This window comes from Orycteropus afer, unplaced genomic scaffold (assembly GCF_000298275.1).
Source record: "Orycteropus afer afer isolate SDZICR_OR568_19922 unplaced genomic scaffold, OryAfe1.0 scaffold00127, whole genome shotgun sequence".
In the NCBI taxonomy this organism is placed as follows: domain Eukaryota; kingdom Metazoa; phylum Chordata; class Mammalia; order Tubulidentata; family Orycteropodidae; genus Orycteropus; species Orycteropus afer.
In genome coordinates this window covers 6,141,555-6,155,706 of record NW_006921714.1, presented here as the reverse complement: position 1 = coordinate 6,155,706, position 14,152 = coordinate 6,141,555, and the positions used below count along the sequence as shown (strand labels likewise).

General features: G+C 49.9%; 1 protein-coding gene across 1 annotated transcript in view; it reads left to right on the top strand.

Annotated features, from left to right (window-relative positions):
- PRIMA1 (proline rich membrane anchor 1) overlaps positions 1-14,152 on the top strand; it is a 97,641-nt gene that overhangs the window by 1,435 nt on the left and 82,054 nt on the right. Inside the window, exon 2 of the mRNA XM_007944512.2 lies at positions 6,848-6,983. Within this exon, the coding sequence (XP_007942703.1) occupies positions 6,848-6,983 (136 nt within the window). The remainder of the gene's footprint in view (positions 1-6,847; positions 6,984-14,152) is intronic.

Here is a 14,152-nt window from a genome sequence, read left to right as displayed (position 1 = left end):
TGAAACAACAGTTATTAAACTCAGCTGTACCTCCCAGGGATTCAGGGTTTTGCCACTTCTAAACACTCGGGCAATTTGGGACCGACTTCTCTTATCATTTAGCTTTGAGCTGAGCCTCCGATGTTAGGGCCATGTACTTTTGGTATTCATTTCTTTACAGTATTTTCTGTTGCATGAGTTTTAACTCTTATCAAGAGCAACTTGAAGATGTTGTCTGTCTCCAAGAGTAGAATTCTGCTGCATGAACTGTTGTTGTTAGATGCCCTCCAGTCAGTTCTGACTCACAGAGACCCCACGTACAACAGAACGAACCACTGCCTGGTCCTGCGCCTTCCTCACAATCACGGCCATGTTTGAGCCCATTGTTGCAAACATTGTGTTAATCCATCTCGTTGAGGGTCTTCCTCTTTTTCTTAGACCCTCTACTTGACCCAGCATGATGTCCTTTCTGATAACATGTCCAAAGTTCATGAGATGAAGTAGCAAGTTTGAACACCACCACCCTCTACTACTACCACCAAAAGAAATAATTAGGTAAAATTAACTCAGTTTTTAAAAGCAGTGTCTTTCAGCCAGGCAGTACTTACACAAGCTATTGTGTGTGTGTGTTCCAGATGCTGTTACTCGATTCAAATCAGTTTTCATGAAAATCAATTAGAAAAGGGATCTTTCAGACAAGCGGAGTGGGGAGCAACTTGGTTTCAGGTTTGGGAAATATTAATCTACAAATGACAGGAACTGAGGACGAGGACGAGAGGGCTTTGGAACGCACAGATGTGGTCTTCCAGCAAAAGAGCTGAAACTGAGGGGACATGGAGAAGAAGAGAAAGGGAGGTGCATGAAGCCATGTGTTTCCCTTTAGACAGAAGGAATAAAATTGGTCTCATCTTAGGACGTTCTCAAATAGAAAGAACTCAGAGTCATCCATGCTTCAGTGGCATTTTGCCACAAGAATTCCCCAAAGTGGTAAACATTAGGGAGGGTGAGCCAGCATCACCAAGTCCGATAATTAACAGGGTAATTGATGAGGTGAGAGACCTACAGTTCCCCAGAGCAGCAGGCTCCTCTGTTGAAATCATCCCAAAGTCCCTAACTGCCGTCCCAAGGATGATAAACGTGACCATTGTGGTCTGATGGCACTTCTGCTGCCAGGCGAGTTGGTGGCGGCACGTCTTCTCCTGTCCTCTCTTTTCCTTACTGTGTCTAGAGTTGAGCTTTTGTGATTTAGGGTTCTTCTAAGTTCACTTCCAGATGATTCCTTCCTTTGTAAGTGGAGAGGATGACAGGCTGGGGAATTTATTAGGCCTGACAGCAGTGTGTCTCATCAAGTTACTGTGGTGCTGGCCTCTCTCCATAGAAGATGCCAGAAGCTGTCAGCTTTGTGGTTGCCCTCCTAAGGCACTCACTGGGGAGACAGGCTGTGACTGGGTGATGGGGCTCTGCGTGCTCAGGAGAACCAGCCCCAGACCCAAGGGACTCCCACCCCTGCCAGATTCAGTCACTACAGCATCATTATTCAGCAGAACTTAGAGGCCACCTACTGTACGCCAAGGCTTGTGTGACCAGTGCAAGGGACAGAGGGGTCCCTGCCCTCACGGGATTCATAGTTTGGCGGTGGAAAGAGAATTAAACCAGCAAGAGAGCTCAGTGGGAACCAACAGCCAGGAGATAGGAGCTGGCTGAGGAGCCAAGGGTGCCTTGCACATATGGTGCTACAGCTGAGAGGTGAAGGATCGGGGGGGATGTGAAGTGAGGGCACAGGGTCCCCAGGCCCGAGGCCTGAGGGATGAACAGGGCATTGGAGGAAGCTAGAGCAGCACCAGGAAATGCCACTGAGTAAGCCACTCAGTGTCTGGCAGTTTGGACTTGATCCTGAGGGCTTTGGGGATCCCTGGAGGTTTGAAGCAGGAGATGCCATGATTTCAGACTGACATCTTAGAAAGAACAGAGGACGGATTTGGTGGGAAGGGCAAGGTGGGGGCCAGAGAGGCTGGTGAAAGTACAGTTGCCACATTTAGTGAATGAAAGTACAGGATGTCTAGTTAAATTCTTATGTCAGGTAAACGTGGATTTTTTTTTTTTTTTTTTTAGGTAACTATATCCCATACATACAACATTTGAGATAGACTTTAAAAAAATGTTTATCTGACATTCAAATTTAACGAGATGTCCTTTAATTTATCTGACAGCGCTTGGCAAGAGGCCGGGGCTGCCAGGGAGGCGTGGTGGTGGCCTGGTTTAGGGGGATAGCAGTGAGGGAGAAGTGAGTGGATTCAAAGACTATGCAGGGGGCAACATCTAGAGGACCAGCTGAGCCAGAGAGCAGGTTGCCTGACTGGCCAGGAATGGGGTGGAGAACGAAGAGGGATGTACTGATGCTGGGAACTGGCTGCCATGGGGCACCATGCCACCATCATCTATATCCTCCAAGGCCAGAAAGTTTCTGGGGAGGGAGTGGGACATGCTAGGCAAGTTGAGGCCCCTCTGGTCTCTCCTCAGCTATCCCTGCAGCCAGGTGGCAGAGCCAGAGGAGGAGTGAGTTCTGTTGCCTTTCACAGGCACTTAGTCCAGGGTCCCGTGGGACCTACCTGTGAGAACCTGGGGGACATATGTCTCGGTGATTGCATCATTGACAGGATCCTGGCCCCAGGAGAACACTGCCGAGAAGGGGCAGGAAGGCAGGCATGGGCACAGCTGGATTAAGACATGGTCTCCAGAAGTTAAGGACGTAACCACAGTAGCTTTTGCTCTGTGGACATAAGGCAAGTGACTTACGTACCCCACCCTCCGCTCCTTCTTAGGCAAGTCCAGCTTAGAGCAGGGAACCAGGGGCCAAGTTCCTCCCTGTGGGACTCCCCCAGATATAAGCCAGCCAGGAGCTGCAACAAGGTCCCAGTGACCGAGGCAGAACCTTAAAACGGAGACAGAGATGGGGGACAGGATAGAGCCCGTGTTTCCACTCACCGGCAGACCCATCCCTCAACGCCTTTTCATTGAGCACTGACTGAACACCACTTCAGGTACGTAGTCTGTCTGAACTTCTTGTCTCAACCACTAAGTGCAGGTGGTAATACCTGGCTCTCTCAGTATTCTCAGAATGAAAGGAGAGTGCATTTCCTGGGTCTGACACATAGTAGGGACAAGAAAGCACAGATTGACCCACCTGCCTCCAAGACACAATCAATTGTGAGGAGACATCACTAAACAGTGAGGAAAGGGTTTCGAAGCAACAATGGGCAGGGGGGCCTAGCTAGTTCATAAGGGCGCAGGGCTCAGGACGGCTTGCACGGAGGGTGTGAGAGCTGGGTCTGAAGAGAGACTTGACATTGGCAGGAGGATGTTGTTAGCTGCTGTCAAGTCGGCCTGACTCACGGCCACCCCGTGTGCGATGCCCGGCCCTGCACCGGCCCTGCGATCAGTTACAGATTGGGCCCTGGTCATCCATAGGTTCTCAGTGGCTGATTTCAGAGGGGGATCACCAGCCCTTTCTTCCTCATCCATCCGAGTCTGGCAGCTCCTCTAAAGCCACACACGAGCCTCCGCTGACAGACAGGCAGGGGCTGCGTGAGGTGCACTGGCCGGGAATCGAACATGAGTTTCCTGCAGGGAAGGCGAGAATTCTGCCACCAAACTACCACTGCCGCCTGGCAAGTGGATCAGGGGTCCAAATAACCAGGGGTTGAGCTGCAGGCTTGTACTGGAGCAAAGTACCTGGAAACTCGGGTGAGATGAGATGCTCCAGGTGGGGCCCGTCCCTCAGGAAGAAGGACAACCGGACCCCACACTCGATACCATTGTGATAACAGTTGGCTAAACAGTGGTGACGTGACCCCTCCCATTTCAGTAGGGCCTTTCCCAGGGACCAGCCGCTGTATATTAGCTTGCAGCGCTCCTCCCCCACATCCCCCTCTTTCAGCCTTGCACTTGGCCCTGATTTTCCTGACTGTGATTTCATTGCATTAAACACTCTTATATGTCTACGCCCTTATATCCTCTCACAAAAATAGGTCATTGTGTCGGCCAGGTTCAAGAAGCAGTTCCTCCTGCACTCTTGTACATAAATTGCACCTTGCAGAGTGGGGAAGTAATTGCTTTAGCAATGGCATCGCTGAAAGTTCACACACTTTGTTGAGTTCAGCGTAGACGCAGTCTCAGAGGCCAGCCCTTGGGAGAAGGGTGCTTTCGAGTAACCCCCACAGTCTAGAAGGTCTAGAAGGTCGGAATTCAGAGAGGGTAGGCTCCAAGGTGGGAGAGCGGCCACCACCCTGGTGGAGAAGCCAGTGGCTGTTGGTCCTGGCATGTAAGGAGTTAATGGGCTCTGTGAAATAATTGCAAAAATGCTCACCATCCTAGGGTCTGCTCTTCTCAGTGGGAGATGAGATTGCCTTCCTGTTGGAAATGCTGTCAGTGGTCCTTTGAAAATACTCAAAGGAGGCGAGCAGGGGCCTCTTCGCTCCTTGATATTAAGTTAGGCTGTAAATCAGCCCACCTCCTGCAGAGTTGCCTGTGGCCATTACACAGCCTGTTCACCTCCCTCCAAGGGTGGAGGGAAGCACTTGGGGCTTTGGCTTCCAAGCTAGGGACATGAACAACAGCGGAGGGACAGTGTTAGCCTCCAAACCAGATGTATGGAGTTAATACTGACTCATGGCAACCCCGTGTGTGTCAGGTTAGAACTGTGCTCCCCAGGGTCTCCAGTGGCTGAGTTGTCACCAGGCCTTTCTTCCAGGGCACCTCTGGGCAGACTCGAGTCCCCAACCTTCGGTGAGCAGAGAGCACATTAACCATTTACACCACCCAGGGATTCTGCAGTAGCCTCCAAGGGCAGGGAAATTGGGGTTTCTGGGTTTGTGGACACTCAGAGATGACGGCCAGGGAAATTAAGGATGGCTATCACTGGGAGGGATGGTGTGTTTGTGGGAGCGCTGACCACCAGCTCTTCCCTTTGCGCCTTTAGATCAGCTTGTTCCCTGAAAAAGACTCTAAACTCTAGACCCAGCATTTATGGCATTACGGTGTTGGCAGGGACCTTGTGGTTCAGCCTAAACCAGTGGTCTCACCTTGGCGGTACATGAGATGCTCAACGTGAAGCCCAAACAAAATGCCAGATGCCCATTTCCACTGCAGAAAACCTAATTAATCGGTCATGGGAGGGACTAAGTGGTTGGTATGTTTCACAGCTGCCCAAGAGATTTGAACATGTCGCTAAGCTTGGGTAACACTGGTCCAGCACAACCCACACCTGCCACCCTGCCCAGTTTCAAATGAGGAAACTGAAACAGGTGTAGGAAAAAATGACGACCAGCCAGGATTTAAGGGGCGTGTATTCTGGTCTGGTTTTTAAATTTCATTCACCAAATATTTATTGAGGCCAAGCATTCCCATGGGTGCTAGGGCCATCGAGTCAATCCTAATTCCTAGCGACCTCACTGTGACCAAGCAGAACTGCCCACAGGCTGATCTCTATAGGAGCAGATCACAGATCTTCCTCCTGAGGACCACTTGGTGGATTCGAACCAACAACCTTTCAGTTAGAAGTCCAGTGTTTAACCATTAAAGGAGCTCTGCTAGCATGGTGATTGAATGCTCTGCTGCTAACCAAAAGGTCAGTGGTTCAAACCCATCAGACACTCCATGGGAGAAAGATGAGGCCGTCTGCTTCCTTAAAGGTTACAGCCTAGGAAATCCTATGGGACAGTTCTACTCTGCCCTATGGGGTCACTAGGGGTCAGAATTGACTCAACAGCAATGGGCTTATGTTTGCACCACAAGGACTTCTGTGGGTTATGATGAGAGACAGAGAGAGAGAGAGAGAAGGCCAATGGTGAAGACAGATATCAATCAGATAATCAATCACCTAAATGTCACTTTCTGTCCCTGAGAGTGGAAACTGGTGCTGGGGATCCTTAAAGGAGATCTCATCTGACCAGAGAGATCAGAGATGCTGCCCTGAGTTGGTGCTCACTGAGCTGGCTAGGGGTGGGAGGGGGAGGGGACATCCCCAACATGGAGGCAGCATATGGGAAGGCCTTGTAGTGAGAGTGAGCTTGGCCAGGTTCCAGAAACTGAAAGAAGGACAGTGATGGCAGAGCAGAGGACAGGAGCATAGGACAAGGTGGGGCTGGAGATATCGTCTGGGTCTACATGCTACAGGGCCTTGTGGGCCATGAAAACCCATGAGTATGGGAACACATTCCAGGGTTGTTGGGGGTAGAGATGGTTTGGTTGGGTGTGTTTTGTGTGCAGAATAGACTGAATGTTGGGCAGGTTGCTCTGATCCCCTTGGTCACAGGGACAATGGAGCAGAGACCCCTCCGCCAGCATTTAGTGGTTTCACTTTGACATCCCCAGAGTACATGCAGGGAGGCCATCCCACACCATGGCGGTAGTAGATGATGGCTTGGTACAGAGCAGAACCAAGGAAGATGGGACAAGTGGTGGGCTCAGGTTTCTGAGGAGGTGACATCACTCTCCTGCCCCTATACTGGTGTGAGAACCCTAGTCAGTGACTTCTCCAGCCTGAACCTCAGTTTCCTCATTTGTACAATGGGGATATTATACAAGTTAACTTTCAAGTTCTTGTGTACTGTTAAGAATATCCAGGTGGTTTGCCCAAGGTGCCATAGCTGGTCTCTAGCAGAGCTGGAAAGAACTCTTGGTCTCCAAACCTCCCATAACATCTTCTCCTTTGATCCAGTGACCCCAACTTCCTGCCTACTTTCCTTGCCTTGGTTTTTGGGGAGAAATACAAAGTTCCAGGTTGGCCAGGAGGCAGGTGGGCCCATTTTGACTCCCAGTTGCCTCACTGTCATCCACCTCTCTTGGGCATGTGTGCCCATGTCCACAGGTGACTCACGGTGAGCCCCAGAAGTCCTGCTCCAAGGTGACCGACAGCTGCCAACACATCTGCCAGTGCCGGCCCCCTCCCCCTCTGCCCCCGCCGCCCCCGCCCCCACCGCCCCCCAGGCTCCTCTCGGCTCCACGTAAGTAACTCGCTTGGTTTTCAGGTTTCTCTGTGTGCTTTCCTGGGCCCAGGGCAGCTCTGCTTCCTTTGTAATTTTCCACTGGCCAAGCAGGAGGGAAGCCAAGGCCCAACTTTTCCCTGCAGTCTGCAAAATGCCTTTCCCCAGATTGTTCCAGCAAGATGAGGAAGATGCTTCTCCATCGGTTAATCAGATAAAAGTCGATCTCCATCTGATGAGTGGCTCTGCCTGGGTTCTTCCCAGGGCCAGATCCTTAAAGGGGGGCAGCCCTGGGCACTGGTTTGAGATACCCCACCCACCCATGCACTTTCACGGTTTGCTTCTAAATCACGTTTAAGGAGGCGATGAGTATAGAACTGAAGTCGAGACCCCGGGAGCAGTTAAACAGATGCCTCTTGACCATTTGCAGCTAGTTCTGTGAAAAACCCCCTTTGATTTGTTTGCCTTGGACGATTTCATCTCTGAACCATTTGATTGCCTGAACGCGCAAACAAAGAGGGGTTTCTTTAGCCGGAAATGGCTTCAGCCCTGACCTTGACTTGCTTAAACTTCCTGCTTACAACTGCTGGTTGATAAGCTTTCCCCATGGAGAGTCTGTGTGTGAGACTGACCACTCGCATTTGTGATTGTGTCTGCATCTACCTCATTAAACACATTGCTGTTGAATTATTTGGGGCGTATTTCAAATGACCTTGACCGAGCTTCTTCTCCAAAAGGCTGCATTCCTAGTCTCCCAGCGTCCAGTCAGGGATGCTGCGGTCCAGGGGATGCTTACAATGTATGTGAATTTCTGTATGTATCTATGAGGCCCCTACCTGTCTCTCCAGCTTTACCTGTCTCTCCATCATAACCTGATGCCTTGTGGGCCAGAACTTCTCAAAAGTCAACCTTCAAACTTCCTCCATGGCTGGCATGAGACTTAAGGCCTCATTTCAAACCCATTGAATCACTTCTTTGGGGCAGGGCTTGGGAATTGTCTGAAGTGGTTCAAATGCAAGTTAAAGTTGGGCACCTGGGCCTCCCAGGCCTCTGCCCCAGGCCCTGTAGGCATCCTGCCCCTGAGGAACCCTTCAATGCCTGAATGCCCGCTGGCTTAGTTTCTTGTTGTTGGGTGTCATCGAGTCAGTTCCAAGTCATAGCAACCCCATGGGACAGAGTAGAACCGCTCCCCAAGGGTATTCTAGCTGTCATTTTTATGAAAGCAGATTGCCAGGCCTTTCTACCATGGAGCTGCTATGTGGGTTCGAACTAGCAACCTTTGGTTAACAGTCAAGAACTTAACTGTTTGTGTGACCAGGGCTCCTTAGCTTCTTAGTGATACCAAAGCACAAATACCACAAGGGGGTGGCTTTGACAAGCAGATGTTTATTTTCTCACAGTGTAGGAGAGTAAAAGTTTGAATTCAGGGCACTGGCTCTTGGGGCAGGTGCTCTCTCTGTGGAAAATTCTCATCTTAGCTTCTCTCGCTTGTCTCAGCTTCTGTGGACTGGTCTGCCTCCATTGTCTTCAGACAGTGTTCATCTTTCCCCCAAGTCTACTTTCTTTGGTGCCTAATCTGCTCTTTTCTATCTCAAAAATAATCGACCTAAGACACACCCTACACTGATATGACCTTAAATGAGATTACATCTATAGGTACTGGGGTTAGGATCCAACACATATTTGGGGAAAATATAACTCAATTCATAACGTTCTTCCTCCTCTCTCCTGAAGGAACCCCTGGGCCTCAGGCACCTGGCCCAGAGATCACTCCTTTCCCTTCCTTGGGAGGTCTTCTCCTACTCCTTGTGCTTCAGGCCTGTGCTATCTGCAGGTATGTTTGTATCTCGTGGGTCCACATCCCCTGCTAGAGATCCTTCAGTTCATCTTATGCTTCCTGAGTACCTGTGCCTGGTGCTGCAGGCACAGAGGTGAAAGGCCCGACCAATCAGCTCATATCATCTTGTAGGCTGCTGTGATTGGCCCAAAGATGGACATGGGATCTGGGATCTTTCAGATTCACAAGCAAGCCCTCCTGTCAGTAACCCACAAGGTGTGTTCTGAGAGGACTGAGCAGTTGATGGGTGCTGTGGAAATCCCCAAATTGTTGTAAACAGTAACACTGACTTGGGTCTTAAGGAATAAGTGGGATTATTCCAGGTTGATGAGAAAGGAGCTTCCAGGCAGAAGGAGCAGCATGGACAAAGGGTTGGAGGTATGACTAGGGACTTTCAGGATAGTATGTGGATGGGTAGGCTTTGAGGTTGGAGCAGTGGTCAAGGGGTGGACTGTAAAGGGTCTGTGGGCCTGGTCAAGTAGCTCACACTTCATCCTATAGATAGTCACTTGCCTAACACTACTCAGCATATCTGAGCCCACTTGTTATTGGCTTTATTTCTTTCATTAAACAGATTCATTTTAGTGTTTGTACAAGTGAGTATCCAAAGAAAACTTTCTATAACTACCATAAATGAAAAACTGTTAGTACTTGCCACAAATAGAAGATGATCATGCATATAAATACAAAGTTTGAAAACACTCAATATTAAAACCTAAAAACAGACCAATGTTCTAAAGTTCTAATTGCCACAGAAGGTTCTGAGCATGAGACCTTCTCTCTTTTTGTCAAAAAGGGAAAGAAACAGTGATTGAGGTGTCAAAGCCATAGCAGCACCATGCTGAGTCTTTCTCCAGGAAGAGACTAGAAGGTTTGCAAGAGAACGAAAAAGGCCAATGCTTCTTATTATACAGCTCACTGTTTCTGAGTGCTGTATCCATGTGGCAGCTAAAATAATGTCACTTAACTGCAGGAACCTGCACTAGTCCTTTAGGAAACTCTGCTCTGGACAAGGATGAGCCCCCAAGGTATTGAGCAGGGAAGGGACCTGATCCAGCAGCATCTGGTTCAGAAAGATGAGCTCTCAGCCCTTTTGGCAGTGTGGAGGGTGGGTGAGGGGTGAGCTGTCAGGCTGGAGACACTGAAAGACCTCCTGAGACAATGCAGGGCCCAGACCAACCCCAAGGGTGTGATCACAGAGAGGAGACAACAGGAAGTACCCAGTGAGGGTGGAGGGGCCCAGGCCTCATGTTGAGCTTTGGGCCTGAGGGTGCTTCTGGGTGAGAGAAGAGTAAGTGTGGTTTGATACTAGTTACAGTGGCAAACCCACCTCGAAGTAGCTTACGCAATACAAGAAAAAAAAAAAAAAAGGGAGGAATGATGGGAAGAGACAGAAGGTGTTTGGTTTTTGGCTCATTTAACAGAATAGGGAAGACAGGAGAAGAATTGATGCCTTTTAATTGTGGTGCTGGCAAGGGACATTGAATATACCACAGACTACAGAAGAAGGAACAAATCTGTCTTGGAAGAAGTACAGCCAGAATGTTCCTTAGCAGTGAGGATGGTGAGACTTTGTCCCACGTACTTTGGACATCTATCAGGAGGGAGCAGTCCCTGGAAAAGGACATCATGCTCAGTAAAGTAGAGGGTCAGTGAAAAAGAGGAAGACCCTCAGCGAGATGGACTGACACAGCAGCTTCAATGATGGGCTCAAGCTTAGCTTAGTGAGGATGGTGCAGGACGAGGCAATGTTTCACTCTGTCACACATGAGGTTGCTGTGAGTCAGAACCAATTGGATGGCACCTAAAAACACAACAACATCACAATATTCAGGCAACACATCTGCTAGATTCATAATCTCAAATAATTATTGTATTAGCTCATTCCCTCTCTGTCTCTCTCCTGATTTCTCCTGGGTTGCTTTTTCTCTGAGGCTGGTCCAGTGTCTGTGGCTCCAGGATTCCATCAATATTGCAGTTGCCTAAGGCACTTGACTGCTAACCAGAAGGCCGGGGGTTCAAACCCACCAGCCACTCCTCGGAAGGAAGATGGCGCAATCTACTTCCGTAGTGATACTGCCTCGGAAACCCAAGGAGGGGTCGCTATGAATCGGGTCCGACTGGACAGCACACAGCAACAACAACAACAATCTCCCTGCAAAGAGAGCTTCTCTTTGCCAATAGTCCAACAGAAGTCCTGGGGCTCACTTTCATTGGACCAGCTTAGGTCCCATGTCCATCTTTGGGCCAATCACAGCAGCCTACAAGATGATATGAGCTGATTGGTCGGGCCTGGGCCACATGATCAACCCTGGAGTTGGGGTATGGAGAAGAGTCGGTTCCCATTTGAAGGGTTGTTGTTGCTGTTATGTGCCGTTGAGTTGTCTCGGACTCATAGCAACCCTAAGTACAATAGAACGAAACATTGCCCAGTCCTGTGAATAAATCAGACAGTGTTTCACTGCTATTCATAAGGTTTTCACTGCCCAATTCTTTGATAAGTGGATGGCCTCTTCCTTCTTCCGAGTCTGTCTTAGTCTAGAGGCTCCATTGAAACCTGTCCACCATGGGTGACCCTGCTGGCATTTGAAACACTGGTGGCATAACCTCCAGCCTCACAGCAACATTCAAGCCAAATGTTGGACAAACTGACAAACTGACAGAGAAGTTTGTACCCACTAGCTGTATTTGAAGTATAAGGGACAGTATAAAAAAGTAGGGGTTCCCCAGAGAAAGATCAGGGTGAGCGCACTGGGGCTGGACTGTTCAGTGCTTGGCCATCTGCCGAAGGCATTCACAGAAAGGTCCTTTTCTGCCCTCTTTCTGGGTACACTGGATACAGGCACCCCCCCCCCCCAGCCTGTAAGCCACTTGGTCATCTGCCAGGCCTTGCACCCTGTCCCTCTCATGGACCTGTCCTCACCAGGAGGGCATTTACCCCAGGCATGCTCTGTGCCCCACCTGTGTTTGGCACACTAGCAAGAAGCAGAGGAGTGGGCATGCCCTCATCCGCAGGGCCTTAGGAATGACAAGACGAGGGATTCAGCGAGAGAGGCCAGAGATCCGTCAGCCTGGGTTGGTGGGCTAGCCCTGCCCCTTCCTCTATGTGATGTGAAGAGGGCTGGTTAGTGTAAGCCACAGTTCTTCTGTAAAAATGGGCTTGAGGACCACACCTGGCCCACGGGGTTAGTTTTGGAAATACGGGTGGCGCAAAGTGCTTTTGGACTCTGAACAGGTGTCCATTGCCACCCATCATCCTGTGAAAACCATCAGAAGATAAGGAGCAGCCTGGGAGAACCAGACTTGGGGAACACCAGGCTGCTCCTGGGAAAACCACACCAGCACTAGCACTGTGCAGTCTCACTGCGTGCGTTGTCAGTCGCTGTCAAGCCACTTCCGACTCATGGCAACCACACCTGCATCAGAGTAGGACTCTGTTCTACAGGGTTTGCACGGCTGATTGTTTGGAAGTAGGTTACCAGGTCTTTCTTCCAAGGCACCTCTGAGTGGCCTTGGACTTTCAACTTTTTGGTTAGCAGCTGGGCACTTACACTGTATTACCCAGGATCCCTACTGGGGAGGGGCTGTTTAATTCCAAAATGGGGAAGGGAAAGGAGGACCTGGGAAGGAGTGAGGCAATTCCCAGGGTGACGTTAGATTGGCAGAGGTGGAGGGGAGGGAGTGGTTGAAGCCAACACCCAGAATCAGGAGCTCAGGGATCAGGAAGGCGCCTTCACTGAGGAAGGATGATCTGCAAGCGTGTGGGCTGTGAGTCAGTGTGTGGGACTGAGGATGAAAGGAGCAAGAAACATCTGTGTTCACAGAAACACATGAAGAGGGGCTTCTCCCAATCATCTTCCCTAGTAGAAATGTCTGGGAACGTCTGCCAGAATTGGTGGGTGTCCTCCCTCCTCATCCAAACAGAACCCTGCACTGCCCTTTTGCTCAGGGTGACCAACTGTCCCAGTTTGCCAGGGACACTTCTGGTTTTAGCCCTGAAAGTCCTGCATTGTGGGAAACCCCTCAGTCCTGGGCTAGTGATGATCAGGAGGCACCAGTCCCTGGAGAAGGACATCACCCTATGGCTGGGCCACCCCTCTTTAGACAAAGGGCAATGTGCTTTTTAAATTTGTTTTTTTGTTATATTTCTATTTGGTGTTTGTTTTGTTTTGTTTTGCTATGAGACTTTCAAGAGCCTTGGCTCCCAAAACTCCACCTGAAATTCCTTGCTCATGTGGGGCCCAGCCCTGTGTTGCCCTTCTCAGCCCCGCCCCCCCAGGAAGTCTGCTGAGACAAACTTGCCCTGAGCTCCACCTGCCATTCAGATAGAGGAAGGAGAGGAGTTGTAGACTGGGAAGATTCCTGAGGGCACTCTTCTGTCGAGGGAAGCTGCCCTCCTGCCAGCTTTTGGAAACCATGTATTCCTGGAGGTCCTCAAACCTGAGTGAGCATCAGAATCCCCCCGAGAGCTCATTAAAACCCAGGTGACTGGAGCTCACCACCCGATTTCCTGAGTCAGCAGATCTGGGGTCCTGGTTGCCATCACATCAATTCTCACCCAGGGAAACTCATGTGTATCAGAGCAGAGCTGTGCTACGTATGGATTTCAATGGTCAATTTTCCAGAAGTAAATCTTTAGGCCTTTTTCCAAGGCACCTCTGTGTAGATTGGAACTACCAACCTTTCAGTCAGCAGTCCAGCATGTTAACCATTTGTGTCACCCAGGGATGTAAGGTCTGAGGGGGGGCCTGAGAATTTGCACTTCTGATAAACTTTCAGGTGATGCTAGTACTGCTGATGGGAAATGCACTTTGAGAACCAGTGCCCTAGAGAATGACAGGCCCAAGTGACAGATCATCACATGGCTCTCAGAACCTCAATTTCCCCGTCTGTAAAGTGGGCCTGATGATAACTCCCTGAGCAAGGATTGCTGTGAGGGTGGGAAATGATACAGGCTATACTGGGCAGATAATACGCGCTTGCAGGAGAGTGGCTCAGAGTCCCACTGTCCTGCCCTCCAGGCCTGGGCCAATCTTTGTTCATTAACTAGTGACTATCAGGAGGGCCCAGTCCCTGGAGGAGTAAGTCATGCTTGGTAAAGGAGAGGGTCAGCAAAAACGAGGAAGACCCTCAACGAGATGGACTGACACAGTGACTACAATAATGGGCTTAAACACAGCAATGATTGTGAGGATAGTGCAGGACCAGGCAGTGTTTTGTTCTGTTGTAAATAGGTTTCTGTGAGCTGGAACTGACTTAATGAATGACACCTAAGAATAGTAACATCCTTGACTGCTTGGACCTTCAATACCCACATCTGTAGAATGGGTGTCTTTTTGTGTGTGTGTGTGTG